The following is a 27,682-nucleotide window of genomic DNA, read 5'->3' on the forward strand; positions in this document are numbered from 1 at the left end:
ATTACAAATAATATTTAAAGTAAATTATACTTATACTGCTTCGCCTAAAAGAAATTACAATTACATTGGATGTTTTCAAAATACAAACAAAATATCTGTTTAAAAACGGATATTTGCTACATTCTTTCGACCTCATCACGGGAAAGCGAAACCTGCAACAACACAAAATCGTTGTGCAACACTGAAAACCAAACAAATGACTAGCACAACAATAAGCATAAAAATAATGAATTTTTTAATATGATTTTGCACATTTAAGCTAAGGGCACCACGGTAACATCCACCAATGGTGCCAAACACTTAACTGTCTCCATTTGAGTACCTTGCAGCGGGCTGCTCACCATAAAAGGAAATTCAGACATCCCATAACATGCAGCTGCATATTCTCCCAGCCGATTGACAGCAATCACAGCACCCGAAAAGTCTTTGTGACGCTTGAGGATGCGTTGTACGCTTGCCTCCGCCGCCTGTCCCGGAGTCTTGCCACTGCGCATGGCCTCGACGGCCAGCAAAGTGGGCAGAAAACGCATCATAATGTCCCCATCACCAGTGGCAACTGCAGCTCCAGCTTCGTTGTCCGCATAGCCGCCTGCACCGGGAATCGGTGAATCACCTACACGGCCAGGTATTTTGAAGCGAGCCCCATTGGTAGAGGTGCCTACATGAATTTGCTGCTGCACATCGATAGCAATCATGCCGATTGTGTCGTGATTCTTGTGACCCATTTGAAATTCGGTGCGTGCTCGATCTTCCTTCCAGTGGGTGATGGGCGTTGCCTGCGGCTCGTAGGGACCACACGAAATCCTGGGATTTGGATGCACATCATGCCAGAAATTTGGTTGACAATTGCCAGCCTTCCAATTCTGCCACATGAGTTTCGATTCGGGGGTGACCAATGTCTCAGGTCGGAATCCCATTGACTTGGCAAACTCTGAAGCCGAGTTGCCCACCAACAACGTATGGGAGGTGCGCTCCAGAACATGACGCGCCACCTGAATGGCATCCTTAATCCCCTGCAATCCAGCCACAGCGCCAACATTCATTGTGGCGCCATCCATGACAAGGGCATCCAGCGTGGTGTCGCCCAGTTCATCCGGCGAGCCGCCATAGCCCACGGTGCCATCGCACTGCAGCTGCTCGCACTTGGTGCAGCCTTCGACAACAGCATTGCGCGTCTGTCCCAATCCGCCCTCTGATTGCTGCAGAATGCGCCAGGCAAAGGCATTGGCATCCGTGAAGTTCCAGGTGTTTATCACCATGGGCAGCAATTGACTCCTTCTGCTGGGTTTTGTTGTCGCAAGCACAACATAAGTTGGATTGCTGCTGAATCCCCATTTGTGGGCGGGACTTGCTGTTGAGTTAAAGCTTCTTCTATAGGTAAATCCCCGGCCAGAGTAGGATGAGGAAGCTACTGTTGTGATTGCTGCCCAGAAGAGCAGTCCGATAAAAAGGCGTAGCATTTTAAATCTACCTTCTTTGTTGCTCACTCACTCACTAAATGCAGCTGCTTTTGAATAAAGCGCAAATAAACTAACCCAACTTTTATTTCGTCTTATCTGTCTTGTTGGTATATTCGCGATGCGAAAATGGGTATATTTCTATATGCTAAATTGCAAAAAAAAAATGTCAAAAAATATCCACAAATTCATGAAATTGTTTTTGCGGTAGATTTATGCTTTGATCTAGATGTCAAAAATTTTAATATTTCCTTTTATCGGAAAAGTGTTCATATTACTTCGCAAGATTATAGATTAATTATATACATACATATGTAAATAACTTTTTAGATAACATTTTTCAACCCTTCCTATCGAAAACCCAAACATTTTTTGTATACCCGCTACACATAGGGTACTAGATATTTATGTCAGCAGGAAATGTATGGAATGCCTCCTTATAATTCCTTCCGAGCTTATAAAGTATATATATTCTTGATCAAAGCCAACAGCCGAGACGATCTAGCCATGTCCGTCTGTCCGTATGAAACACTGGATCTCAGAGTAACAGCATTTGTTATATGTACATATGTATTTGTACGCAGATTAAAATTTTTGCCAAAAATCGAATAACAAGCGTAATTTTAAAGCTAGAGTCGCGAATTTCGGTATATACAATAATAACTATAGTAATTGTGATTCCTGATTTGGTTGCGTTCAGATAAAAATTGTCGAAGTTATTAAAGAAATACTTTTGTATGTGTAAAAACGCCAACTTTCGAGGGGGTCTTTTATACTTTGGCTAACCATCTGGTATATTTTGTACTCTATAATATATCTTGAATGTAGTACCACATCAATATACCAAATATACAATTTGACATGTTTTTAGAATTTTGTGATATATTGTTGTGGTAGATTTTGAGAATACTACCGCAATATTTTGCCTTTAATCAAAATGGGTAGCGGGTATCGCACAGTCGAGCACACTCGACTGGAGCTTTTTTACTTGTTTTTATCATCGATCAATGTATATTACTTACGTTAGGTTATAATATGTTTAATATTATAATTATCTATTGTTCAACACAATATTTTTTAACTTTATGTTCTTAAAAACAATACGATGTTGTTAAACTTGGTTAAAACATGCAATTATTTCTAAATAAAAAATACTTTTTATTAACGTTTTCCGTTATCGGCGTTATGGATATAATCTATTTTCCTGCTTAATGGTCGCTAGTAGACTCCACGTTCTTCGCCTGCAAATTCTTGAAAGTGGACACGGATATTTGGTAACATCACATAGTAACATTCACCAATTATGCCAAACACTTAACTGTCTCCACTTGAGTACCTTGCAGCGGGTTGCTCACCACAATGGAAAATTCAGGCATCCCATAACATACAACCGCATATTCTCCCAGCCGGTTAACGGCAATCACAGCCCCTGAAAAGTCCGTGTAATGCTTGAGGATGCGTTGAACGCTTGCCTCCGCCGCCTGTGCCGGAGTCTTGCCACTGCGCATGGCCTCGACAGCCAGAAAAGTGGGCAGAAAACGCATCATAATGTCCCCATCACCAGTGGCAACTGCAGCTCCAGCTTCGTTGTCCGCATAGCCGCCAGCACCGGGAATCGGTGAATCACCTACACGGCCAGGTATTTTGAAGTCTAGCCCATTGGTAGAGGTGCCTACATGAATTTGCTGCTGCACATCGATAGCAATCATGCCGATGGTGTCGTGATTCTTGTAATCCTTTTGATATTCGGTGCGTGCTCGATCTTCCTTCCAGTGGGTGATGGGAGTTGCCTGCGGCTCGTAGGGACCACACGAAATCTTGGGATCTGGATGCACATCGTGCCAGAAATTTGGTTGACAATTGCCAACCTTCCAATTCTGCCACTTGAGCTTCGATTCGGGAGTGACCAATGACTCCGACCGGAATCCCATTGACTTGGCAAACTCTGAAGCGGAGTTGCCAACTAGCAATGTATGGGTGGTGTGCTCCAGAACATGACGCGCCACCTGAATTGCATCCTTAATCCCTTGCAATCCAGCCACAGCGCCAACATTCATTGTGGCGCCATCCATGACGAGGGCATCCAGCGTGGTGTCGCCCAGTTCATTCGGGGAGCCGCCATAGCCCACGGCGAAATCGCATTGCAGCTGCTCGCACTTGGTGCAGCCTTCGACAACAGCATTGCGCGTCTGTCCCAATCCGCCCTCTGATTGCTGCAGAATGCGCCAGGCAAAGGCATTGGCATCCGTGAAGTTCCAGGTGTTTATCACCATGGGCAGTAATTGGCTCCTTCTGCTGGGTTTTGTTGTCGCAAGCACAACATAAGTTGGATTGCTGCTGAATCCCCATTTCTGTGCGGGACATGCTGTTGAGCTGGAGCTCCTTCTATAAGTAAATCCCCAGCCGGAAGAGGATGAGGAACCTACTGTTGTGATTGCTGCCCAGCAGAGCAGTCCGATAAAAAGGCGTAGCATTTTAAATCTACCTTCTTTGTTGCTCACTCACTACTAAATGCAGCTGCTTTTGGATGGTGAAGATTAACTAATCCAACTTTAATTTCGTCTTATCTGCCCTGTTGCTATCATGCGGTAATTGAAAGCGGTAATCTGCTTGATTTTATGTTACTTCGCAAGATTATAGATTAATTATAATATATATGTCAATATCATCTGTTTTGATCAATTGAACATTTGAATCATTGATGTACAATTATTTTTAACGGAATACAAAGGGAAATTAATCTATTGTCCAACAAAATATTCGATAACATTTTTCAACTCTATCGAAAACCCAAAGCTTTTTTAGGCTTTTTTATTCCCGCTACCCATAGTGTAGAAGGGCATGAACACATAGATCTCAGAGACTATAAGAGATAGAGCAATAATTTTTTTTCGACAGCATTTGTTATGTTAGCACGCAGTTTAAGTTTGTTTAAAATTTTTGTCACGCCCACTTCCGCCCCCGAAAATAAGTAAAAATCGAATAACAAGGGTAATTTTAGAGCTAAAGCTTCGAGTTTTTGTGTATACAATAATAACTATAGTAATTGTGATTCGTGAAAATTTGGTTGCGATCAGATAATTGTCCAAGTTATTAAAGAAATACTTTTGTAAGGGCAAAAACGCATGCTATGCATGTTTAGCAACGCAGATAAACAACAATTGATCGTGTCTGAGATGTTTGGAGTTAAATAGCGGCTTCATAAGCACTGCGATAGCTCTGGTGGTAGAGTGCAAGCTCAACATGTTGTGGTGTTCGGGTTTGAGTCTCGGTCCGGAATACAAGAATTTTTTTTTTTTTTTTTAATGGTTTATATTTTTCTATTTCCTTTTAAGCTTACTGACCAGTGGTGTCATTTTTTTCTAAGCAAAATAAGCTGGATCAGCGAAAATAAAAAGCTAAAAAAAACGGAATACCAGAGAGAAATGTTAGGAAAAAAGCTTATTTTTATAAAGCAATGTGGTGTATGTTTTTCATTTATAAACCCTCAGTTCAATACGTAATATAAAATATATTTGGTAATTCTCTGACAGATGTCACGTGCGACCATCTTTACAGTGAAAAAAACATAAACTGAAACAATTTTAAAAATAAGTGAAGGGTATTCTTAAAGCTTTGAATGAGCACTATTTTTAGAGCTAAGATGGATTTTAGGGACTTGTTCTGTTTTATGATAAAATATATATGTAAATTCGTTTATTTTTTGGTTTGCGTACGAATTTGTTAATTTTTGCAATTATCAGATAAGAAAACAAAGCAGAAAAAAAATCCAAAACCATTCGTAGTTTGTGGACTTCCTTTGGCATCGTCAATTTGTTTTAGCGCAAGCGAATTTCACAATGTTATGCAAGTCGCTCCAATTTAGGTGAAAACTTTTGAGGGAAGTTATTCGATACAAGTAAATATCGATATTTTGTCGATAGAAATATATTTTTAACATTTCAGCTGTTAAATTCAATTTAAACATCACTAAAATTTGAGTAAAAGTAAACTAAAGAAAAAGCTGCTTAAATTTGGTCAAAAAGCCAGAATTCCCGCTGCACGCTGTTTTCATATTTTTCCCGCAATCACACTTAAAAAAAAATCCAAATCTGACGGGAAAAAAGCGGTAATGGCACCACTGTTACTGACAGAAGTAAGAACTAATCACGCATTGATTTTAATGATTGTATTATATGCCTAGAGTTAAATAGAACCTGCATAGTGACTGTGTTGGCTTTAGTGAAAGGTTCCAAACCCGGCATGTTGTGGTGCTCGGGTTCAAATCCCGATCGAGAATACATGCACATCTTTTTTTTTTAATATTTTGAGATTATTACCGTATTAATTTGCTTTTATTCAAAATCCGTAGCGGGTATCTCACAGTCGAGCACACTCGACTGTAACTTTCTTACTTGTTTTTATTTTGCTAAATTTTTCTGCTAAATTGCTAAGTATTTTAAATGGTATTTTTCATAGAGTATGAACATTTTTAATTAATTTATGAATAAAATATTGAAATTAAAAATAAAAAATTAAAATAAACATGATTCCGTATCTTATTTTGTTAACACCTATTACAAAATGCTTTGAATAGCGTCCAATTCTTCTGCTTCATTAATATCCAATATATTCAAGTCAGTAAAGTCAAGTAACATAGTTCATGTAATCGAACAATTGAATTAAATACAAGTTCCGATTTCATTGTAAACTATTAATCGCAATTTTTGCAGTGAATGGCAAATAGGGAATACTAAATAAAAAGCCTTTAAATAAAGTATAAATTTAAAATTGCTAAAAAATAAAAAGTTGCTAATAACATTTTCAAAAAGGATTTGCAAATTTTTTGAAAACTTGCTAGATTTAGCAACTAAATTGCTAAGCTGGCAGCACTGGCTGCGCGCTTCGTTAGAACTTCGAATTATTGAAATAAGCCGCGCTCATCGCAGCGCTCGGCTCTTCTGGGGTCACAATAATACTGTTTTCAATGATACGGTTTGGTTCAAGAACTTGGAGTATATACATATGGGTAATTCCATGGCGAAATTTGTCCCTTGCGAGACTTTTTACAGTGCACTGCAGTGAAAATAACATAAACTGAAACAATTTTAAAAATAAGTGAATGTTATTCTTAAAGCTCTAGATAAGCATATTTAGAGCTAAGATTGATTTTAGGAACTTGATCTGTTTTCCGATAAAATATATAATTTCGTTCGTTTTTTGGTTTTGCGTACGAATTGGTTAATTTTTGCAATTATCACAACACAAAACAAAACAGAAAGAAAATTCCAAAACCATTCTTAGCTCTAATTAAAGTACTTATCTAGAGCTATAAAAATAAACTTTTCTTATTTTCAAAATTGTTTCAGTTTATGTTATTTTCAATGTAAAGAGTCTCGCACGGGACAAATTCCGTTTTAGAATAACCCATATGTATTATATGGTCAGTTGTAGTACCACATAAATATACCAAATATACAATTTGAAATGTTTTTTTTAGTATTTTGTGATATATTGTTTTGAGAATATTGCCGAAAACCTTTTGCCTATACTCAAAATGGGTAGCGGGTATCTCATAGTCGAGCACACTTGACTGTACCATTCTGACTTGTTTTTATCATCGCAATGGATATTATTTACGTTATGTTATAATATGTTTAATATTATAATTATCTATTGCTCAACACAATATTGTTTAACTTTATGTTTTTACAAAAAAATGATGAGCATGGCATCTATGTTGTGGCTCCACAGTTCACTAGCCTCTGAGCCACAAAATTTGTTGTTAAAACTTGAAATTATTTCTAAATACAAATTACTTTAAATTTACGATTTTCGTTAGCGGTGTTATGGGTGTAATCTGTTTTCCTGCTTAATCGTCGCTAGTTGACTCCACGTTCTCCGTCTGCAAATTCTTTAAAGTGGACATGGATATTTGGTAGCATCACACAGAAACATCCACCAAACACTTAACTGTCCCCACTTGAGCACCTTGCAGCGGGTTGCTCACCACAAAAGGAAATTCAGACATCCCATGACATGCTGCCGCATATTCTCCCAGCCGATTAACAGCAATCACTGCACCCCAAAAGTCCTTGTAATGCTTGAGGATGCGTTGTATGCTTGCCTCCGCCGCCTGTTCCGGAGTCTTGCCAGTGCGCATCGCCTCGACAGCCAGCAAAGTGGGCTGAAAACGCATCATAATGTCCCCATTACCGGTGGCCACTGCAGCTCCAGCTTCGTTGTCCGCATAGCCGCCTGCACCGGGAATCGGTGAATCACCTACACGGCCAGGTATTTTGAAGTCTAGCCCATTGGTAGAGGTGCCTACATGAATTTGCTGCTGCACATCGATAGCAATCATGCCGATGGTGTCGTGATTCTTGTAATCCATTTGATATTCGGTGCGGGCTTCATCATTCTTCCAGCGGGTGGGGGGCGTTGCCTGCGGCTCGTAGGGACCACACGAAATCTTGGGATCTGGATGCACATCATGCCAGAAATTCGGTTGACAATTGGCAGCCTTCCAGCGCTGCCACATGAGTTTCGATTCGGGGGTGACCAATGATTCCGTCCGGAATCCCATTGACTTGGCAAACTCTGAAGCCGAATTGCCCACCAGCAACGTATGGGAGGTGCGCTCCAGAACATGACGCGCCACCTGAATGGCATCCTTAATCCCCTGCAATCCAGCCACAGCGCCAACATTCATTGTGGCGCCATCCATGACGAGGGCATCCAGCGTGGTGTCGCCCAGTTCATCCGGCGAGCCGCCGCCGCCCACGGCGTGATCGCATTGCAGCTGCTCGCACTTGTTGCAGCCTTCGACAACAGCATTGCGCGTCTCTCCCAATCCGCCCTCTGATTGCTGGAGAATGCGCCAGGCAAAGGCATTGGCATCCGTGAAGTTCCACGTGTTTATCACCATGGGCAGCAATTGGTTTTTTTTGCTTTGTTTGCTGGTCGCAAGCACAACATTATTTGGATTGCTGTTGATTTTATGTGCGGAACTTGCTGTTGAGTTGGAGCTTTTTCTATAGGTAAATCCCCGGCCGGAGGAGGATGAGGAACCTACTGTTGTGATTGCTGCCCAGCAGAGCAGTCCGATAAAAAGGCGTAGCATTTTAAATCTACCTTCTTTGTTGCTCACTCACTACTAAATGCAGCTGCTTTTGGATGGAGCGCAAATCAACTAACCCAACTTTTATTTCGTCTTATCTGCCCTGTTGTTATCACGCGGTAATTGAAACCGATATTCTGTTTCTGGCACATTTAAATTATAATCTAGATGCCAAAGATTTTTATATTTCCTTTTATCGGAAAAGATTTTATGTTACTTCGAAAGATTATAGATTTATTATATATGTCAATATCATCTGTTTTGAACAATGCATTTGAATCATTGATGTACAATTAATAACGGAATACAAAGGGAAATTAATCTACTATACAACAAAATATTCGATAACATTTTTCAACTCTATCGAAAACCCAAAGCTTTTTTTGGGGTTTTTATACCCGCTACCCATAGTGTAGAAGGGTATTATAACTTTGTGCCAGCAGGAAATGTATATAACAGGTAGAAGGTACCCCATAAAGTATATATATTATTGATCAGCGTCAACAGCCGAGACAATCTAGCCATGTCTGTCTGTCCGTATGAAACACTGGATCTCAGAGACTATATTTTTTTTGGTATGTACAATAATAACTATAGTAATTGTGATTCCTGAAAAATTGGTTGCGATCAGATAAAAATTGTGGAATGTGTTAAAGAAATACTTTTGCATGGGCAAAACGCCTACTTACTAGGGGTTTTAGTTGCTTTGGCCAACAATGTGGTATATTATGGCGTCTGTGGTATATTTTGAATCTAGTAGTATATCGATATAACAAATATACCATTTGGTATATTTTTTTTAGTATTTTGGTATATTTTGAAAAAATACCGCTTTTATTCAAAATGGGTAGCGGGTATCTCACAGTCGAGCACAAACGACTGTAACTTTCTTGTTTAACTTCATGTTCTTGAAAAGAAAGCTAAAATTTTTGTTTTCAAGAATTCGTTAAATTTGACTAGATTTATAGAACAAAATTTAAACTTGAACTAAACATATATTTGCTTTATTCCATTAAAGCTGTAGATATGGTTATTGTTTACAATACAAGCAACAAAATCAACTTCTTATTAATTAACACTTTCAGAAAAAGGAAAGTACACTTTTCTTCCGTTAAAAAAAGCTAGACTCGGCAACACTGATGCGAAAACATTAGTGTTGTTCCCATAACACCTGCAATATATTGCTGTTATTGTTTTGCAGCCGCCTCTCAACTAAAATTATTGACAGCACAGGAGAAATGGAGACAACGCTTTGGGCAACTGGCGCATAACTCGACATACATCTGCCTCTTGCAGATGCAGTCGCTAGATTGTCTGGCCACCCAAAGCGCCAACGAAGCACTTGTCATCCAATGTCTCGGAAACGATGACAGTATCGAGTCCCGGCATGTGATCTCAACACGGAAAGTGAAACAGTTGGTAACGGTCGCTAATAACAAGGATTCGATTGTGGCGCTGCTTACATACAATGCTGTGGAATTATGGCGACTATGCACCAATGGCAGCAGCGAGTTGCAGCAAAGATTGCCATTGACGCAAGCTAAGCAGATAGCCGTTGCTCGACATCAGAAGCAAAATTACTTGGCCATTCTTACTGCATCACCAGCAGCCGGCATTCATATTTACAGGTAAATCTAAACAATCGAAATATGCAATCGCAAATAGTAAATTTCCAACTCTTCCTAGGTCTGACAACTTTATCGATTTCCAGTTGCAACAAGTCTTTGATTTGGATGCAACGTCTGAACAACAGCGTCAGCTGAGTTTTGTGCAGCTACAGCAATCGCAGGATCTCCTGCTGTGCTTATCCAATGCGTCGCCGATGCATTCGTTGCGCATTTATCAGTACAATGGCATTGCCGGTTTCCAGCAGATTCTTGGAGATACCACTTTGCCAGTGGCAAAATTTATGAAGCCAATTGAGATGCCTTCGAAACGGCATCAGCGGTTGTTACTGATGCTGGTCAATGATGAGCATGGCATCTATGTGGTGGCTCCACAGTTCACTAGGCTCTAAGCCACAAAATTGGTTGTTAAAACTTGCAATTATTTCTAAATAAAAATTACTTTTTATTAACGTTTTTCGTTAGCGGCGTTATGGGTGTAATCTGTTTTCCTGCTTAATCGTCGCTAGTTGACTCCACGTTCTCCGTCTGCAAATTCTTGAAAGTGGACACCGGCACGTATGTCACCAGGGTGTACAGTTTGTTGGGTGAGTCCTCATCGTCGTTGCGGCGACGGGCAAGACGCACACGAACGCGGAATGGCGTCGATCTGGTTGAAAACACAAATGTTATTTTCGGGGTATAAGAGGGGATAGTTCGTGAGATATTTACCTGATACCCTTGGACCAGATGTGCTTGTTGAGGCGGGTGTCGATGCGAACATCGTTGGTGCCCATCTCACGCTCGGCAAACTTGCGGATCTCCTTGATGGCGCGGGGCGCACGCTTCTTGAAGCCAATGTTGTGCACACGCTTGGCCAAGTGAATTGTGCACTCGCGGGTGACGACTTCGTTGATCGCCGACTTGTTGCGTTTCTCACCCTTTGTCTTTGCCATTTCGCTAGTGCAAATTCAATATCCTGTTTTCAATAAACAATACACATTCATTTTAGGTCCATTCAATACAATACACAAAATGAAATATCAAAACACAAGAGCAACTTTTGGACGCCGGTTAATCGCAATAAGAGTTGAGATCCCCATTATATTGAGGCAGCCAACTCTGCACGTGTATGTGTAACATTGATTTTCATACATTTCAATTCATTTTTAAAGGCGTAAATTGCGATGTTTTCTGATTATATTTCGGGTAATAGACAAAAAACCCACCTATAGGAAATGAAAGTTTGACGTAAAAGAATCTGTCAGTGGATAAGTGCTGGCAACGTCAGTTGGAACAAGTAGTGTTGGTCAACAATGCCACATGCAGCCCTGTAGTTCACAGCTGATTTTGACAACTAACAGCTGATGTGCCGCAATGTAAATAAATAAACAATGCTAGTAACTGCGGGTAAAAAATGTTTTCTTCTATATACATTTAATTTAAATTATAATTTGAATTATAGTGCAACTTTTGAGCGTTGGCTTGCTTTGGGGTGTGACAAACCCGTTTATTCGACTAGGGAGCCAGGGAATCGAAACCATCGTAGACACTGGTTCTAGATATAGAAATTTCCTCGCAGAGCTGCGAATGATTGGATCACGTCTTAGTTACTGGATACCATTTGGATTAAATCAGTGTGGAAGTTTATTGTATGTGTGGACTTTGCAAAGTGCTAATATTACCATAGCCGTGCCAGTTGCCAACTCGTTAAGTTTTGTTTTTACCGCTATAACTGGATATTTGCTAGGCGAACAACAACCCGGCAAAAGTGAGTGAACTAATCCATAAAAAATATTCTCTTTTTAATCTACTATTTTTGTTGCAGACATAATTATTGGCACGCTACTCATCTGTTTCGGCAGCACATTGATGATATGTGACAAGATTCAGCATGAACAACAGATTTAGATTATTCCATTTTATCAATAGTTTAAATTAACATTTTAAGCACGATTCAAAAGGTGTTATTAATGTTATTCACATAGCATTTTTTATAGTATTCATTCAACGCTGTTCAAGTGTTATCGATAACACATTAAGCGAATGACCGGTAGAATAGAATGTTCCATGTTCGATTCTTTTAAAGATTGTATACTAACCCAAGGCCAAAATGTGTTTATTATATAAATACAAAATAGAAAACATGTCATTCAACATTATTCGTTATCTACAACGCCTGATGCACCGCCTCCACAAGCACTTCCATGCTAACAATTGGCGTTTGTGGCGTAATTCCGTGACCCAAATTTGCAATGTAGCGTGACTTTCCAAATTTATGCACCATTTCAGTGGTCAGAGTTCGCAGCTCACCGGCATCTCGGTACATATCTTGTGGATCCAGATTGCCCTGCAATGTAATGTTGGGGCCAACGAGACGTCTTGCTTCTACCGGATCCACAGTCCAGTCCAGACCTAAGACATCATAGCCCAGCTCGCTTTGTTCCTTCAGCGAATGTCCGGCGCCCTTGGCAAAAAGTGTCTAAAAAAACAAATACAATTAACTGTTGTGATGAAAGCTTTAGAGATTCTAGCACATACAAGTGGAACCAAGGGAATCACTTTCTTGGTAAGCCGCTCCACAAGATCGTCGCGTATGCGTTTCAAGTAGGGAGCGCACCATGTAAGGAACTCCTCTTTGCTCAAGTGCTCGGCCGAAGATTCGAATATTTGCAGCATTTGAGCGCCAGCCTCAACCTGCATCTCCAAATAATCCACAATCACATCGGTTAATAGATTCAAAAAGAGTTTGGTGTCCTCGGGATAGTTGGCCAGCCAGGCCTTTGCCTTGGACATGGTCTTGCTGCCGCCACCCTCAATCATATAGCCCAAGAGTGTCCAGGGTGCGCCAGTGAAGCCGATCAATGGCACACGACCTTCCAGCTTATGTCGCATCATGGTAATGGCATCGCCAACATACGTGAGACGTGACAGAGCGCCGTCGGGTGTCAAACGCTTCAGATCCTCGGGTGTTACAATTGGCTGAGGCAAAACAGGACCAACGCCTGCATGCATTTCTACGGTTAGCCCCAAAGCTTGGGGAATAACCAGAATATCCGAAAATATAATGGAGGCATCTAGGTCAAAACGTCGCAATGGCTGCATGGTCACTTCGCAGGCCAACTCCGGCGTGCGGCAAACCGTAAAAAAGTCATGTTGCTTGCGCAATTCCTGAAATTCAGGCAAATAACGTCCAGCTTGACGCATCACCCAAACGGGAACACGATCGACAACTTCGCCGCGTGCAGCACGCAACAAATTGTCATTCTTGAGCGGCGGGAAGGGCTGTAAGTGGTTGAGTGGTCTATTATAAGAAGCAATTGTCATTCTATCGATCAGCAGCAACAACAACCACAATGTCAATCGAAGTCCAAGAGTCTTCATTGATTTAATTGGAGCAAAGCTGTGATGTAATTCTAGATTGGGACATTAAAGTATACCACTACTTACCTTAGTATCTTTCATTCTAAATGTTTAAATTTAGTTGTGTCTTTAATTCAAAGAACAATAATTTTCTTATTTAACACTGCAGATTTTGATGTAAATATTTGGTGAATTCAGCGAAACTTGTATCGTTGGATCAGAGATGGGAAAACGTTGATAACACAATTTATGTATCGATGTTTTTGACAGTGGCTATCAACAAAGATGTAATTTAATTAATGTGAAATGTTTAAAATTAAATGAATTATACATTCAGATGAGGTCAAAAATTTTGTTTAATACTTTTGTCCTTTCCGTTATTTTTGGTAGTCGTATCGAAAAAGTTAATGGTGAGTTGGCAGCCCTTAAGCTTTGTTTATATTTTGTAGCGTTGCCAGACCGTCTATATTTTCCTTAATCGCGCTTGGACCTACACATCACTAACAAAACTGCATTCGTGTCATATATTAGAACGCAAAAAACAGGCTGCCGTATATTTTTCTTATAAGAGGTGATTTTTTTTTTAAAAGTCTTATTCGAGCTGTATCAAAGTTTTAATTTATTTTAGTACATATTACTTGAAGCAATGGCTGATGAACAACCTAATCTAGTGGCTGGACACCCACCTGCTTGTAAGTGCAATAGCGGCTATTTTTACATTGTATGTATGAGTTTGTATATGAACTGTTGAAGCTTTTGCTGTTGTTATTTGTTTTGATCGACTGTCCAGCAATTAACTCATTCATTAATTCCTAATTTCTGCGTTGGCATCAATTAATTGGTCTATTTTAAGTTATCGGCAATATGTATGTATATTCGATCTTATCAGTTTGCAGCACCTCAAAACCAATTGCTGATAAACACACACAAACTCATACATACATATGCATATACATATGTATGCAGCTATTGCGTTCGCTGTCCAAATATTTTTGATTTTTAGCTGACGTCATATTTTCTGCTTACAGTGAAGGCCGGTGGAATGCGCATTGTGCAGCACAAGGCACCAGCGTCCGAGCGCCCGGCCAAGGATGCTGAAGACTGCACGGGTCTAACGGTAAACAGTTAACAATCATTCAAGGTTGAATTGATCTAACGACAATGCTTTTCGTCCACTTTAGCAACCAGTCAATGTAAATTCGGCTTCAGTGAGCGGTGCTCCAGTGAAGGGTAACACAGATTTTACACCGGCATCCGCGCAGGTGGCCCACTCGCATAAGCCACCAGCCGCCGTTCAACAAAAGCCACAGCCACACATACAGCAGCCCCGCAAATGAGTTGGAATTTTTGGTCGAGTCAGGATCGGGTCACACTAAAGATGACTTGTAACTGTTTTCGATTGCTTTCATAAGCGAGATTAATTTTAAATATGCCTTGTATTTTGCTACTCCCATATATTTTGATACTTTTGTTTAACATAGTTTATCATTCCAAATGCATTTGTCACCAAGTTCTTAAATTAAATAAAAGTTAAAAGGTTTTCAAAAAATTTTTTCCCGTTTTATGAGAATTACTTGTAATTCCCAAGTGCTTATTAAGCAAGATGCGCTTTTAAATATTGTTATTTACGAATTTAGAGTGCCCCGCTGAGCTTCGGTGGTCCGGGGTGCGGACTTCAAATCCGTAGTCGACTAATAATCGAAGTGGTTCGATTCCACCTGTGGGGCGATATGCGGTCTATAAAACTATTTAAAGATTTTGTATTTTGTAATTTCTGTAATTCATTATTTTGAATGAACATTTAAATGTACATACATATGTACATAGGTGCAGATATGTTCTGTTGGGTTTCATATTGAATTTTACATATTTTATAAATATTTCAATATAAAAAGTAGTTTGAGAATGCAATACTTTTACACTTTCCACAACATATTTTAAATATTCAAATATTTCTTATCCTTTGTACCCAATTCAAATTTTAATTCAAATACATTCACAAATTGGACTTTATTTTACAATAATTTTGAACCATCTTGATTAAAAATACATATATCAAATCGAATTTGCAGCCTTAATTATCCAAGGTCGAAGAACTGCCACATCAACATATACGCCTGGATAATTGAGCTGACCACAGCCATAGCCCCATGCGATAATGCCCGCCAGCAATTTCTCGGAAACCATCGGACCACCAGAGTCCCCAGTGCAGGCGTCTTTATTCGGAGCTGCTGCACAAATCATTTCGTCACCTACAAAGTCCCATCCGTAACCGTATTTAGCCGAGGCGCACTCATTTCGCTCTATAACATTAAGTTGCACCACTTGCAGACTGCTGGCAAAGCCATCGGCGCCGTTCGGCTGTAGGTAGCCCCAACCGCTGACCGAGACACTAGCTCCAGCTGTGGGACTTACGGTGGCCAGACCAATTGCTTTTACAGACAAGCTGTAGGTGAGTTGAGTGGCCAGACGTATAAGAGCAATGTCGTAGTACTTAAACTGTTTGTTGTACTGCTCATGAATCATGTAGGCACCCACAGGAATCAAACGGCCTCCGGAGTTGTGGTAATTGGCACCCACTCGCACCTGCATTAATGTCACAGATTTGTCCTGAACGCAGTGGGCTGCTGTGATGATAATATCCTTGCTGTAGATGGCGCCACCGCAGACATGACGTGCACTGACTTGTATGGACACCTGCCAGGGGACATTATATATGCTCTCTTCACTGCCGCCCATAATACGACCATTACCAGTACTTGCAGGAATCGCATTGCTGCAACTGCACCAAAGGAGTATAAACAGGACGATGAAACGATAAACCATGTCGACGATGTGCACGTACCAAAGCAGAGAAATCAACTGATCGCACCTTGGTCGCAGCACGTTGCAAGACTTATCGCTCTGCTTAAGGGCTGTAAATGTTAATCGCTAGCTAATTGATTAGCTTGCAAAGTCGCCTTCGAGTGGGTTACCCCGGCAACCCAGGCAACTATTGATAAACAAACTCATTTGGAATAGTTGTCGAACAGAGTACAAAAATACACAAATAAAAAGAAAAATATTTAATTCTCTTAACTATTCTACTAGAATGTCGGAACCAGGTATAATAACATCAGAGGAGCTTCTTCGCTTGCGTGATGATTGCTTGCAGCGTTTGCGAGATGACGAAATTTATTATCTCCGCAATGATGCCAAACTGCGGGCAGTTAATAATACCCAAAACTATGAGGAGTTCAAGTGAATATATTTTAGACCCCCAACCTAGTGATGTTTAGTAATATCAAGATTTTCTTCTTACAGGGACATTGTGGATGCAGCTCACCTGCGACCAGTGACGAGGCAAGACAAAGCTAATGCCAAGACCAAGAATCGCTTGTGGAACTCGGCTGCCTCTGAGCAGTCTGATACAATTTAATAAAGTTAATAAAACTATTGTAATTCGGATGTACATTGTATCTTTTTATTTGCAAATGTTCTTAAACGGAAGCGGCGTTGCTAACCACCCAGGAGCGGAGGTCAGCCACAGAGGCGTAGACACCGGGATAGTTGGAGTAGGCGCAGCCAATACCCCAGGAGACAACACCGACGAGAACACCACCGGAGACCAATGGGCCACCAGAATCACCCTGGCAGGCATCCTTGCCGCTGGCAGCAGCGCAGATCATGGTTGAGCGGATGGAGCTACCATAGCTGTAGGCAGACGAAGCGCAAACGGACTGGCTGACGATGTTGGTGTTAACATACTGAAGCTGGGAGGGGATGGAGCTGGATCCGTAAGACTGAGTACCCCAGCCAGAGACGGAGCAGAAGCACCGTTGCTTGGGTTGGAGGAAGCCAGACCGATAGCCTTAATGTTGGAGCTGAAGGACAGGGAAGAGCTCAGACGGATGACAGCAATATCGTTGACCATGGTGTTGGAGTTGTAACCCTCGTGGTTCCTGAAGGCAGCAACAGCGCTGGTGACACCACCGGAGCTCCAGTAGGTAGAGCCGGCGCGAACCTGAAGGGTGGAGGCAGAGACGGATTGCAGGCAGTGAGCAGCAGTCACGATGATGTTGGCAGAGTAGATGGAACCACCGCAGGAGTGGCTGCCACTACGCTGGAGGGAGATTTTGCAGGGGGAAGCTGGCGATGGTGGTGGCGGTACCTCCAACGATGCGTCCATCCAACTGGGGGAGGAGACCCTCAGGGATAGCAGCACCAAAGGCGCAGGCAACAACCGACAACAAGATCACGAACTTGAACATATTGCTAAGTACAATGAGTTCCTATTGTCAAAGCGTGGGACTTTTATAGGGGTTCTCGGTGTCTTATTATCTCCATAGTGGCTGTAATCAAAAGCTTTCAATCCATTTTATCATACAAAGTGGTCATGGTGAATTTAAAGTAAGCGTGGCACTCGACACTCGACATAATGCTGGTAAAACCCACAGAAAAACAAAATAGCTCAATAATTGATTCCGTTTATATATTTTTGATTAATAGTGAAGTTGTTTATGGTTTTGTGTATTTATAATATTGTATGCGTACTCTATGGGTATATTATTTTAACGAGAATGAAGAGTTATTCTTATTTTTTAATTACTATAGTTATTGAATTAAAATGTTTTTTTAATAAAATTTAGACAAAAATTGCGAGAAGAGACAGATTATCTTGATGACAAATGAATATGGAGAATTGCACCTAAATTTAATTCCAAATCTTTATATCTTTGTATAAAATAATATACAAGTCATAAAAACCGTTTATGGTCACAAGTTTTTTCAATTAAATGAATTAATTGTACATTTGGGATTATTACATAATTTCCAATGATATATTTTTATTGAAATGCCACATAATAATAATTACTTAAATAATTATACAAATAAAATTAGTCGCACAAGAGCTAATTTAACGCCTCACTGAAAGTAATGTATTTGTTCAGATTGACAAGTTATAGAAAGCATCCGTTTAAATACAAACAAGTAAGAAAGCTACAGTCGAGTGTACTCGACTGTGAGATACCCGCTACCCATTTTAATTAAAAGCAATATATTTTGCGTTATTATTTTCAAAATATACCAAATATACTGCAAAATACTAAAAATATACCAAATGGTATATGTGGTATATCGGTGTAGTGCCGCATTCAAAATATACCATAGACGGCACAATATACCAGATTGTCAGCCAAAGCAACTAAGACCCCTAGTAAGTAGGCGTTTTTGCCCACACAAAATCATAACTACTATAGTTATTATTATACATACCAAAATTCGGAACTCTAGCTTTAAAATTACGTTTGTTATTCGATTTTTTTTAAATTGCGGGGGCGGAAGTGGGCGTGGCAACAATTTGAAACAAACTTGATCTGCGTGCAAGCATAACAAATGCTGTCGACAAAAAAATTATAGCTCTATCTCTTATAGTCTCTGAGATCTAGGTGTTCATACGGACAGACGGACAGACAGACAGACACACAGACACACAGACGGACAGACGGCTAGATCGTCTCTGCTGTTGACGCTGATTAAGAATATATATAATTTATAGGGTCTGTTACATACCTGTTACATACATTTCCTGTCGGCACAAAGTTATAATACCCTTCTACCCTATGGGTAACGGGTATAAAAAGTTACAAAGCTACAGTCGAGTGTGCTCGAATGTGAGATACCCGCTATACATTTTGAATAAAAGCAAAACAGTGCGGTATTAATTTTAACCACCAAATTTTCAGGAATTATAATCGCTATATTTGATTTTTTATCAATTTCCGGGGTCGGAAGTAGGCGTGACAAAAAAAATTTGATATGCGCGCAAACTTAACAAATGCTGTCGAAAAAAGTATGGCTCTATCTTTTATAGTCTCTGAGATATAGTGTTTCATATGGACAGACAGACGGATATGGCTATATCTGTCTATATATGTCTTGGCTGTTGATACTGGTCAAGAATATATATATTTTACAGGGTCGGAGAAGTCTCCTTCTGCCTGCCGGCTCAAAGTTATAGTGCTCTACCCCATGGGTAGCGGGTATATTAAACCAAAAATTGTTTTTTTTTCTTTATGGCAATATGATTTTTTTATAACTATGGTCCTGAAAATTTGCTTGCTATTAGCTAAAACTAAATAAAGTTATTTTAGAAATAATGATGTGGCAAGAACAGCTGCTGCAATCGGGTCTTAGTTGCTTTGATTGTACTATATGGTATATTTTGAATGTACATAGTAGTATATCGACATACCACATAAAGCCTTCGGTATAATTTCAATTTTTTCTTTAAATAATTAGAAAATATTATTATATAATTATGTATTATTCTATTATATAATTATTTTTATGAATAAGAATAAAATATATATCTCATAATCGAGGACTTTCGATAATAACATTTCGGTTATCAAATCAATTAGATAATCTACGAGCACATTCTTAAATTATGCTACAAAAAATAACTGACTTCGCTTTAAAAAAAGTATTATTATAATTCATGTTATCATTAAAGGTCTTTTCACTAAACACGAATGACATTTGTCATTTCATGTGGCATAATCAAAAGGTATTTCCACAAGTTATTCATTCTATCAAATGATAACAATTTGAAAAATTGAGATATGTTTATTAAATACGTTTGCTATAGTAGAGCTAAAGTTTAATGTCCCCAACTGTACTCGTGAGGTACAAATTACCTACATATGTACATACAGTGTAGTGCAAGTCTGAGTACATGTTTGCAACTATTGACTTTGGGTTCGCATATAAAAGTTATTAGTAAAGTAAATGAAACCAAATTTTTTGTGTTTATTCTTTGAATATTTATTAACAAAATCGTATAAAAAATATAACAAAAAGAAAACTAACTGGCCTGATTAAGAAATAAAAAACAAAAAAACTCGCTTGTACTTATCGATCACAAATTTTCGATCGGATTAGGATCAGGACTCTGTGCTGGCCACTCCTTTACCTTAAAATGTTGTTTTGCGATCCATACTTTGAAGATTTTGGACGTGTGTTTTGGATCTCCATCTTGTTGAAATGTGATGTCTCTCCCCTTATATGTACATTTGTCAACAAAATCACAAAGATGGGTCTGTAAAATATCTAGAAAGTCTTCCTTTTGCATAGTTCCATATATTTTCTTGATTGGTCCAATGCTCCACCAAGTAAAACAGCTCCAGACCATGACATTTTCTCCTCAGTGTTTCGTAGTTTCTTGTACGTGGTCTGCAACGATTGGACCTTCTACAATTTTTATCTGATCAATCAATATAAGCCTATAGGACATAAAAGTGCAGTTCATGAGAATTTAAATTCTTTCTATGAGTACCATAAAAAAAAAAAATAAATCAAAAAGTTAATTCGCTATAAAATTGTATTCTTTTATTTGAACAAGTTCTTAAACATTGCTGGCGGCGCTGACAACCCAGGAGCGGAGATCAGCAACAGAGGCGTAGACACCGGGATAGTTAGAGTAGGCGCAGCCAATACCCCAGGAGACAACACCGACGAGAACACCACCGGAGACCAATGGGCCACCGGAATCACCCTGGCAGGCATCCTTGCCGCTGGCTGCAGCGCAGATCATGGTTGAGCGGATGGAGCTACCATAGCTGTAGGCAGACGAAGCGCAAACGGACTGGCTGACGATGTTGGTGTTAACATACTGCAACTGGGAGGGGATGGAGCTGGATCCGTAAGACTGAGTACCCCAGCCAGAGACGGAGGCAGAAGCACCGTTGCTTGGGTTGGAGGAAGCCAGACCGATAGCCTTAATGTTGGAGCTGAAGGACAGGGAAGAGCTCAGACGGATGACAGCAATATCGTTGACCATGGTGTTGGAGTTGTAACCCTCGTGGTTCCTGAAGGCAGCAACAGCGCTGGTGACACCACCGGAGCTCCAGTAGGTAGAGCCGGCGCGAACCTGAAGGGTGGAGGCAGAGACGGATTGCAGGCAGTGAGCAGCAGTCACGATGATGTTGGCAGAGTAGATGGAACCACCGCAGGAGTGGCTGCCACTACGCTGGAGGGAGATTTGCCAGGGGAAGCTGGCAATGGTGGTGGCGGTACCTCCAACGATGCGTCCATCCAACTGGGGGAGGAGACCCTCAGGGATAGCAGCACCAAAGGCGCAGGCAACAACCGACAACAAGATCACGAACTTGAACATATTGCTAAGTACAATGAGTTTCTAGTGCTAGAGCGTGAGACTTTTATAGTAGTTCTAGGTGTCTTATTATCTGCATAAGTGCCTGTAATCAAAAGCTTTCAATCCATTTTATCGTTCGAAGTGACTACGACGATTGTGAAGTAACCACGTCACTCAACGCACTACTGGGAAAACCCACAAAAAATAAAGAAAAGGAAAAATACAATTATCTATTTACAATATATACAATTATTTGTCATGGGCCAAGCGGAAAGAGCTGGGAGGCTGAAGTTTTCACTCACAATAGTTTATTATGAACAAGTAAGAAAGTTACAGTCGAGTGTGCTCGACTGTGAGATACCCGCTACCCATTTTTAATATGGGCCAAATATTGAGGTATTATTTTCAAAATATACCGATAATACTAAAAAATACTAAAAATATACCAAATTGTATGTTTGGTATATCGATACAGGACACCATTCAAAATATACCACAGACGGCACAATTTACCAGATTGTCGGCCAAAGCAAATTAGACCCCTAGTAAGTAGGCGTTTTTGCCCATACAAAAGTATTTCTTTAATAACTTCGACAATTTTTATCTGATCGCAACCAAATTTTCAGGGATCATAAATACTATAGTTATTATTGTTTATACCAAAATCCGCAACTCTAGCTTTTAAATTACGCTTGTTATTCGATTTTTTTGATTTGCGGGGGCGGAAGGGGCAAGATAAAAATTTGAAACAAACTTGATCTGCAAACATAACAAATGCCATCAAAAAAAAATTATAGCTCTATCTCTTATAGTCCCAGAGATCTAGTGTTTCATACGGACAGACGGTCATGCCTAGATCTTCTCGGCTGTTGACGCTTATAAAGAGTACATATACTTTATAGGGTCGGAGATGCCTCCTTCTACCTGTTACATAGATTTCCTGTCGGCACAAAGTTATAAAACCCTACTACCCTATGGGTAGCGGGTATAATTAAAGTAAAAAAATAAACCTATGGTAGTCATAAAATGCCAACCGAAATAAAATCTTACTATAATGATGATTAATAAATAATGTGTTTGGTTTCCTCTATTACAAATAAAACGGCAGATCAATAGCCACTTTGTCCAATAAGCAACGAGAATAAGTTTTTCATTGGTATAATTACTCTGCCTTCAGATCGATCTCCTCAAACATGCATGACACATTGCAAAGGATATTCGAGGAGTCATACTAAATATAAGCCTTTAGCACATAAACGTGCAGTTCATGAGTATTTAAATTCATTCTATGAGTATTATATATGTATAGTAAATCAAAAAGTTAATTCGCTATAAAATTGTATTCTTTTATTTGAACAAGTTCTTAAACATTGCTGGCGGCGCTGACAACCCAGGAGCGGAGGTCAGCAACAGAAGCGTAGACACCGGGATAGTTGGAGTAGGCGCAGCCAATACCCCAGGAGACAACACCGACGAGAACACCACCGGAGACCAATGGGCCACCGGAATCACCCTGGCAGGCATCCTTGCCGCTGGCAGCAGCGCAGATCATGGTTGAGCGGATGGAGCTACCATAGCTGTAGGCAGACGAAGCGCAAACGGACTGGCTGACGATGTTGGTGTTAACATACTGAAGCTGGGAGGGGATGGAGCTGGATCCGTAAGACTGAGTACCCCAGCCAGAGACGGAGGCAGAAGCACCGTTGCTTGGGTTGGAGGAAGCCAGACCGATAGCCTTAATGTTGGAGCTGAAGGACAGGGAAGAGCTCAGACGGATGACAGCAATATCGTTGACCATAGTGTTGGAGTTGTAACCCTCGTGGTTCCTGAAGGCAGCAACAGCGCTGGTGACACCACCGGAGCTCCAGTAGGTAGAGCCGGCGCGAACCTGAAGGGTGGAGGCAGAGACGGATTGCAGGCAGTGAGCAGCAGTCACGATGATGTTGGCAGAGTAGATGGAACCACCGCAGGAGTGGCTGCCACTACGCTGGAGGGAGATTTGCCAGGGGAAGCTGGCGATGGTGGTGGCGGTACCTCCAACGATGCGTCCATCCAACTGGGGGAGGAGACCCTCAGGGATAGAAGCGCCAAAGGCGCAGGCAACAACCGACAACAAGATCACGAACTTGAACATATTGCTAAGTACAATGAGTTCTAAGTTACAAAGCGTGGGTCTTTTATAGGGGCTCTCGGTGTCCTATTATCTACATGGTTAATTGTAATCAAAAGCTTTCAAATCTTTTTATCATTAAAAATGGCAGAAGCGACTGTGAAGTAAGAATGACATTGGGCATACTATAGAAAAATGGGAAAACCTGCCTAAAATTAAAAGAGTTCAATAACAGAATCTATTTATAATAACTTTATATTTCATTCATATTACGCTCAAATAGATACATTATTCACATTTATCTTATCACACATTAATATGCACAGTTTTATACCCGCTAACTATAGGGTAGAAGGGTATTATAACTTTGTGCCGGCAGGAAATGTATGTACCAGGCATAAGGAGGCATCTCCGACCCTATAAAGTATATATATTCTTTATCACTGTTAACAACTAAAACGATCTAGCCATGTCCATCTGTCCGTATGAGCACAAAAGATCTCAGACACTATAAAAGATAGAGCTATATTTTTGATGGCATTTGTTATGTTTGCACGTAGATTCCAGCCCGCAAATCGAAAAACTCAAGGAACACGAGTAATTTTAAATAGATATATAATATTTTAGTATATTAGCTCGGTATATTTGAACAACAATACCGCAATGTTTAGCATTTATTGAAAATAGGTGACGGGTATCTCTCATTTTACTGTAACTTTCTTACTTGTTTCAATATTGTTCCGAAATGAATCACAAATAATTTATCTTGGAAAGTGAAAATACACACCTATGTACATTTTAATGTTTTAACCAAAATAGAACTTTTGCAACAGAAATAAAATTAAAAATATGGTTTAAATGATTCAATAGGAAGAATTCATAACGTGTTCGTTTATTTTACGTCTTTATATACGCAAAATGTAAATATTGTCAAAGAAAAGATGAGACGAAGATTGACCATTGTGCATTATGTTGATCTTTCGAATTTTTCCTTTAAATAGTACAAACCAATCGCAAAGTTGTACTAAAAGACTAAAAATCATGGAACCATACTACAGTTACCCACAAGAAGCGAGGTTTGTGCTATGCAACCCCTAATAAACGCCAATCCATTCATTAATTCAACAAGTTAATTCGTTATATCATTGTATTCTTTTATTTGAACAAGTACTTAAACATTGCCGGCGGCGCTGACAACCCAGGAGCGGAGATCAGCAACAGAGGCGTAGACACCGGGATAGTTGGAGTAGGCGCAGCCAATACCCCAGGAGACAACACCGACGAGAACACCACCGGAGACCAATGGGCCACCGGAATCACCCTGGCAGGCATCCTTGCCGCTGGCAGCAGCGCAGATCATGGTTGAGCGGATCGAGCTACCATAGCTGTAGGAAGAAGAAGCGCACACGGACTGGCTGACGATGTTCACGTTGACGTACTGCAACTGGGAGGGGATGGAGCTGGATCCATAGGACAGAGTACCCCAGCCAGAGACGGAGGCAGAAGCACCGTTGCTTGGGTTGGAGGAAGCCAGACCGATAGCCTTAATGTTGGAGCTGAAGGACAGGGAAGAGCTCAGACGGATGACAGCAATATCGTTGACCATAGTGTTGGAGTTGTAACCCTCGTGGTTCCTGAAGGCAGCAACAGCGCTGGTGACACCACCGGAGCTCCAGTAGGTAGAGCCGGCGCGAACCTGAAGGGTGGAGGCAGAGACGGATTGCAGGCAGTGAGCAGCAGTCACGATGATGTTGGCAGAGTAGATGGAACCACCGCAGGAGTGGCTGCCACTACGCTGGAGGGAGATTTGCCAGGGGAAGCTGGCGATGGTGGTGGCGGTACCTCCAACGATGCGTCCATCCAACTGGGGGAGGAGACCCTCAGGGATAGAAGCGCCAAAGGCGCAGGCAACAACCGACAACAAGATCACGAACTTGAACATATTGCTAAGTACAATGAGTTCTAAGTTGCAAAGCGTGGGTCTTTTATAGGGGCTCTAGGTGTCCTATTATCTACATGGTTAATTGTAATCAAAAGCTTTCAAATCTTTTTATCATGAAAAATGCAACTGCGATTGTGAAGTAAGAAATAGACTTGACATACTATAGAAAAATGGGAAAACCTGCCTAAAATTAAAAGAGTTCAATAACAGAATCTATTTATATTAACTTTATATTTCATTCTTATTACGCTCAAATAGAAATATTTATCTTATCACTACAATTGTATAGCTGGAAAAGAGAACCGTTTTTTTAACGGTCTATCTTTTTTGTTTGATTTTAAAAGTCCTAGTATACGCTAAAGTCTTTTTTTTTATATGTTTTATTTAATTTATTTATACCTATTTCAGAAAATTTCACAGAAAAAATAGATAAATGCAACATATTCTATGCTGTGAAGAATTTATATAATTATATAATTTATATTTTATATATAGCAAAATATTAAATCATTTCTTTTCAGATAAATACATGTATCTTGTTACTCTACGCAAACAATAATAAAACAAATAAAAACATTTGCTTATAACTTGTTTTATTAATATTTGAAAATATTTCCGTTTAGAGGAAAGTGACTTTAAAAACTAAACTTTAAAATGCAGTTTCATAAATTATTATTCCTTAATCAAAATATTTTTATCTGATCTCAAATAAATTATCCGGAATCACAAAGGTAATAAATAATGTATTTTTAAAAATTGGCTCTTTAAAATCAAACTTGCTATTTGTTTTTCTCAATTTTTGATGGTAGAAGTGGGGGTGGACAAATCTATAACAAACTTGATCTGCGTGCAACAATAACAAGTAAGAAATTTACAGTCGAGTGTGCTCGACTGTGAGATAACCGCTACCTATTTCGAATAAAAGCAAAATATTGCGTTATTTTTCTCAAAATATACCGAAAATACTAAACACATACCAAAATGTATATTTGGTATATCGATCACATTCAAAATATACCATAGACGGCACAATATACCAGATTGTCAGCCAAAGCATCTAAGACTCCTAGTAAGTAGGCGTGTTTGCCTATAGAAAAGAATTACCTTAATAACTTCCACAATTTTTATCTGACCAAATTTTCAGGAATCACAATTACTATAGTTGTTATTGTATATACGCAGCTTTACCCTTGTTCACTTTTTGTTGATTTGCTGTGACGGAAGTGGGCGTGGTAAAAATTTGAAACAAACTTGCAAACATAACAAATGCTGTTGTGGCAACCCCTTTCAGTTCTCGTGATCAAAAAAACTCGATAACTCACGCGAGTATCGATATTACGGGAGTACATCTCCAGGAGACACACTCTCCCCTCAATAAGTTTTCGTCAGCTTCGTCCGCCGCCACTGCAGAGTCTTTGCCGCTTTCATCTCCCGATCATCTTTTTAGTTTTAAATATAAGTATATAGTAATCAATAAACATAAGGCAAAGCAAATTGGTGACCCCGACGTGATCACTATATACACACGAGTACTGGTGCTTACAATGGCAAACAACGACGCCCCACAAGACGACGCCGAGGTTTTTCACGATACCGTTACTCACGGTGTTGACGCAGTTATCAACCGTGTAGCTGTGAAAATACCGCCGTTTTGGCCCGAACACCCAGAATTATGGCTATCGCAAATCGAAGCCCAATTCGTTCTGGCGGGAATAACCTCGGACGAAACGAAATTTAACACAATCCTAGCGTCAATCGAAGCACCGGTGTTGGCCCGAATTGCCGACGCCATCGTCAACCAACCACGCACAGGCAAGTACGAAAATTTGAAATCGTGCATCCTGGAACGCTTCTGCGAAAGCGAACAAAAGAAAATCCAGAAGTTAATATCGGAGACCGACCTTGGTGACAAGCGCCCCACGCAACTGCTCAACGAGTTAAGCGCACTAGCCGCAAACAAAGTTCAAGAA

At 40.1% G+C, this 27,682-nt stretch overlaps 11 protein-coding genes, 1 long non-coding RNA gene, 1 other non-coding gene and 1 pseudogene across 15 annotated transcripts in view; 6 read left to right on the top strand and 8 right to left on the bottom strand.

The window, feature by feature from the left end:
• The window catches only part of LOC117570149 (putative N(4)-(beta-N-acetylglucosaminyl)-L-asparaginase GM21137), a 15,834-nt gene extending 12,032 nt beyond the window's left edge, over positions 1–3,802 (bottom strand). Inside the window, exon 1 of the mRNA XM_034251614.2 lies at positions 3,085–3,802. Within this exon, the coding sequence (XP_034107505.2) occupies positions 3,085–3,730 (646 nt within the window). The 5' untranslated portion in view covers positions 3,731–3,802. The remainder of the gene's footprint in view (positions 1–3,084) is intronic.
• LOC117566758 (uncharacterized) overlaps positions 1–11,141 on the top strand; it is a 21,626-nt gene extending 10,485 nt beyond the window's left edge. Inside the window, exons 12-13 of one of the 2 annotated variants that reach the window (XM_052005179.1) lie at positions 9,758–10,184; positions 10,243–11,141. In XM_052005179.1, the coding sequence (XP_051861139.1) occupies positions 9,758–10,184; positions 10,243–10,573 (758 nt within the window). In that variant the 3' untranslated portion in view covers positions 10,574–11,141. Of the gene's footprint in view, positions 1–9,574; positions 9,730–9,757; positions 10,185–10,242 lie in introns of those variants that run through there. The other variant, XM_052005180.1, reaches the window with a different exon arrangement.
• On the bottom strand, positions 60–8,570 carry LOC117570147 (putative N(4)-(beta-N-acetylglucosaminyl)-L-asparaginase GA14866). Of its 2 annotated transcripts, none has more exons than XM_052005181.1 (2): positions 3,880–3,950; positions 60–1,408 (listed from the first exon to the last, which is right to left on the bottom strand). In XM_052005181.1, the coding sequence occupies exons 1-2, from the start codon at positions 3,929–3,931 to the stop codon at positions 255–257; spliced, it is 1,206 nt and encodes a 401-aa protein (XP_051861141.1). In that variant the 5' UTR covers positions 3,932–3,950; the 3' UTR covers positions 60–254. The 2 variants fall into 2 exon arrangements, with proteins under 2 accessions (XP_051861141.1, XP_034107503.2); XM_034251612.2 differs by lacking the exon at positions 3,880–3,950 and adding an exon at positions 8,508–8,570 and having other exon boundaries at positions 240–1,408.
• Positions 1,281–8,745, top strand: LOC127565652 (uncharacterized). Its single transcript, XR_007954986.1, has 2 exons — positions 1,281–1,377; positions 8,477–8,745. It is a non-coding gene; the product is annotated as an uncharacterized LOC127565652 (long non-coding RNA).
• LOC117570155 (60S ribosomal protein L31) lies at positions 10,603–11,116 on the bottom strand. The gene is made up of 2 exons (XM_034251622.2): positions 10,893–11,116; positions 10,603–10,830 (listed from the first exon to the last, which is right to left on the bottom strand). The coding sequence occupies exons 1-2, from the start codon at positions 11,114–11,116 to the stop codon at positions 10,677–10,679; spliced, it is 378 nt and encodes a 125-aa protein (XP_034107513.1). The 3' UTR covers positions 10,603–10,676.
• A 315-nt stretch (positions 11,142–11,456) lies between the features above and the next one.
• Positions 11,457–12,296, top strand: LOC117570154 (transmembrane protein 234 homolog). Its single transcript, XM_034251621.2, has 3 exons — positions 11,457–11,570; positions 11,626–11,931; positions 11,989–12,296. Exons 1-3 carry the CDS (start codon positions 11,555–11,557, stop codon positions 12,069–12,071), a joined length of 405 nt encoding a protein of 134 aa, XP_034107512.1. The 5' UTR covers positions 11,457–11,554; the 3' UTR covers positions 12,072–12,296.
• Positions 12,262–13,777, bottom strand: LOC117570150 (uroporphyrinogen decarboxylase). The gene is made up of 3 exons (XM_034251615.2): positions 13,611–13,777; positions 12,702–13,445; positions 12,262–12,642 (listed from the first exon to the last, which is right to left on the bottom strand). The coding sequence occupies exons 1-3, from the start codon at positions 13,623–13,625 to the stop codon at positions 12,331–12,333; spliced, it is 1,071 nt and encodes a 356-aa protein (XP_034107506.1). The 5' UTR covers positions 13,626–13,777; the 3' UTR covers positions 12,262–12,330.
• Positions 13,778–13,969: 192 nt separating this feature from the next.
• Positions 13,970–15,072, top strand: LOC117570156 (death-associated protein 1). The gene is made up of 4 exons (XM_034251623.2): positions 13,970–14,094; positions 14,152–14,215; positions 14,552–14,640; positions 14,705–15,072. The coding sequence occupies exons 2-4, from the start codon at positions 14,170–14,172 to the stop codon at positions 14,858–14,860; spliced, it is 291 nt and encodes a 96-aa protein (XP_034107514.1). The 5' UTR covers positions 13,970–14,094; positions 14,152–14,169; the 3' UTR covers positions 14,861–15,072.
• A 91-nt stretch (positions 15,073–15,163) lies between these two features.
• Trnastop-uca (transfer RNA opal suppressor (anticodon UCA)) lies at positions 15,164–15,251 on the top strand. Its single transcript has one exon. It is a non-coding gene; the product is annotated as a tRNA-Sec (tRNA).
• A 269-nt stretch (positions 15,252–15,520) lies between these two features.
• Positions 15,521–16,451, bottom strand: LOC117568666 (trypsin iota). Its single transcript, XM_052005184.1, has 2 exons — positions 16,369–16,451; positions 15,521–16,305 (listed from the first exon to the last, which is right to left on the bottom strand). The coding sequence occupies exon 2, from the start codon at positions 16,260–16,262 to the stop codon at positions 15,579–15,581; it is 684 nt and encodes a 227-aa protein (XP_051861144.1). The 5' UTR covers positions 16,263–16,305; positions 16,369–16,451; the 3' UTR covers positions 15,521–15,578.
• A 79-nt stretch (positions 16,452–16,530) lies between these two features.
• Positions 16,531–16,970, top strand: LOC117569382 (coiled-coil domain-containing protein 103). The gene is made up of 2 exons (XM_034250512.2): positions 16,531–16,763; positions 16,827–16,970. Exons 1-2 carry the CDS (start codon positions 16,615–16,617, stop codon positions 16,939–16,941), a joined length of 264 nt encoding a protein of 87 aa, XP_034106403.1. The 5' UTR covers positions 16,531–16,614; the 3' UTR covers positions 16,942–16,970.
• On the bottom strand, positions 16,965–17,788 carry LOC117569380 (trypsin beta-like; annotated as a pseudogene).
• Positions 17,789–20,872: 3,084 nt separating this feature from the next.
• Positions 20,873–21,695, bottom strand: LOC117569377 (trypsin alpha-like). Its single transcript, XM_034250508.2, has one exon. It carries the CDS (start codon positions 21,679–21,681, stop codon positions 20,911–20,913), a length of 771 nt encoding a protein of 256 aa, XP_034106399.1. The 5' UTR covers positions 21,682–21,695; the 3' UTR covers positions 20,873–20,910.
• A 1,290-nt stretch (positions 21,696–22,985) lies between these two features.
• LOC117569379 (trypsin delta) lies at positions 22,986–25,720 on the bottom strand. Its single transcript, XM_034250510.2, has 2 exons — positions 24,981–25,720; positions 22,986–23,062 (listed from the first exon to the last, which is right to left on the bottom strand). The coding sequence occupies exons 1-2, from the start codon at positions 25,710–25,712 to the stop codon at positions 23,024–23,026; spliced, it is 771 nt and encodes a 256-aa protein (XP_034106401.2). The 5' UTR covers positions 25,713–25,720; the 3' UTR covers positions 22,986–23,023.
• Positions 25,721–27,682: the final 1,962 nt, after the last annotated feature.

The sequence above is a fragment of the Drosophila albomicans genome, chromosome 3 (genome assembly GCF_009650485.2).
Source record: "Drosophila albomicans strain 15112-1751.03 chromosome 3, ASM965048v2, whole genome shotgun sequence".
Lineage (NCBI taxonomy): Eukaryota > Metazoa > Arthropoda > Insecta > Diptera > Drosophilidae > Drosophila > Drosophila albomicans.

Coding starts and splice junctions, on each gene's coding strand:
- LOC117570156 (XM_034251623.2), top strand. CDS start 14,170: ATGGCTGATGAACAACCTAATCTAGTGGCTGGACACCCACCTGCTT. Junction 14,216..14,551: donor GGCTGGACACCCACCTGCTT/GTAAGTGCAATA, acceptor TTCTGCTTACAG/TGAAGGCCGGTGGAATGCGC. Junction 14,641..14,704: donor AAGACTGCACGGGTCTAACG/GTAAACAGTTAA, acceptor CGTCCACTTTAG/CAACCAGTCAATGTAAATTC.
- LOC117570150 (XM_034251615.2), bottom strand. Junction 12,643..12,701: donor TGATTCCCTTGGTTCCACTT/GTATGTGCTAGA, acceptor TTGTTTTTTTAG/ACACTTTTTGCCAAGGGCGC.
- LOC117569379 (XM_034250510.2), bottom strand. CDS start 25,712: ATGTTCAAGTTCGTGATCTTGTTGTCGGTTGTTGCCTGCGCCTTTGGC. Junction 23,063..24,980: donor TCTACGCCTCTGTTGCTGAT/CTCCGCTCCTGG, acceptor TCTGTTGCTGAC/CTCCGCTCCTGGGTTGTCAG.
- LOC117570154 (XM_034251621.2), top strand. Junction 11,932..11,988: donor CGAACAACAACCCGGCAAAA/GTGAGTGAACTA, acceptor TTTTTGTTGCAG/ACATAATTATTGGCACGCTA.
- LOC117569377 (XM_034250508.2), bottom strand. CDS start 21,681: ATGTTCAAGTTCGTGATCTTGTTGTCGGTTGTTGCCTGCGCCTTTGGT.
- LOC117568666 (XM_052005184.1), bottom strand. CDS start 16,262: ATGGGCGGCAGTGAAGAGAGCATATATAATGTCCCCTGGCAGGTGTCC.
- LOC117569382 (XM_034250512.2), top strand. CDS start 16,615: ATGTCGGAACCAGGTATAATAACATCAGAGGAGCTTCTTCGCTTGCGT. Junction 16,764..16,826: donor CAAAACTATGAGGAGTTCAA/GTGAATATATTT, acceptor TTCTTCTTACAG/GGACATTGTGGATGCAGCTC.
- LOC117570147 (XM_052005181.1), bottom strand. CDS start 3,931: ATGCTACGCCTTTTTATCGGACTGCTCTGCTGGGCAGCAATCACAACA. Junction 1,409..3,879: donor GGCAGCAATCACAACAGTAG/GTTCCTCATCCT, acceptor TCACAACAGTAG/CTTCCTCATCCTACTCTGGC.
- LOC117570155 (XM_034251622.2), bottom strand. CDS start 11,116: ATGGCAAAGACAAAGGGTGAGAAACGCAACAAGTCGGCGATCAACGAA. Junction 10,831..10,892: donor ATCTGGTCCAAGGGTATCAG/GTAAATATCTCA, acceptor GTTTTCAACCAG/ATCGACGCCATTCCGCGTTC.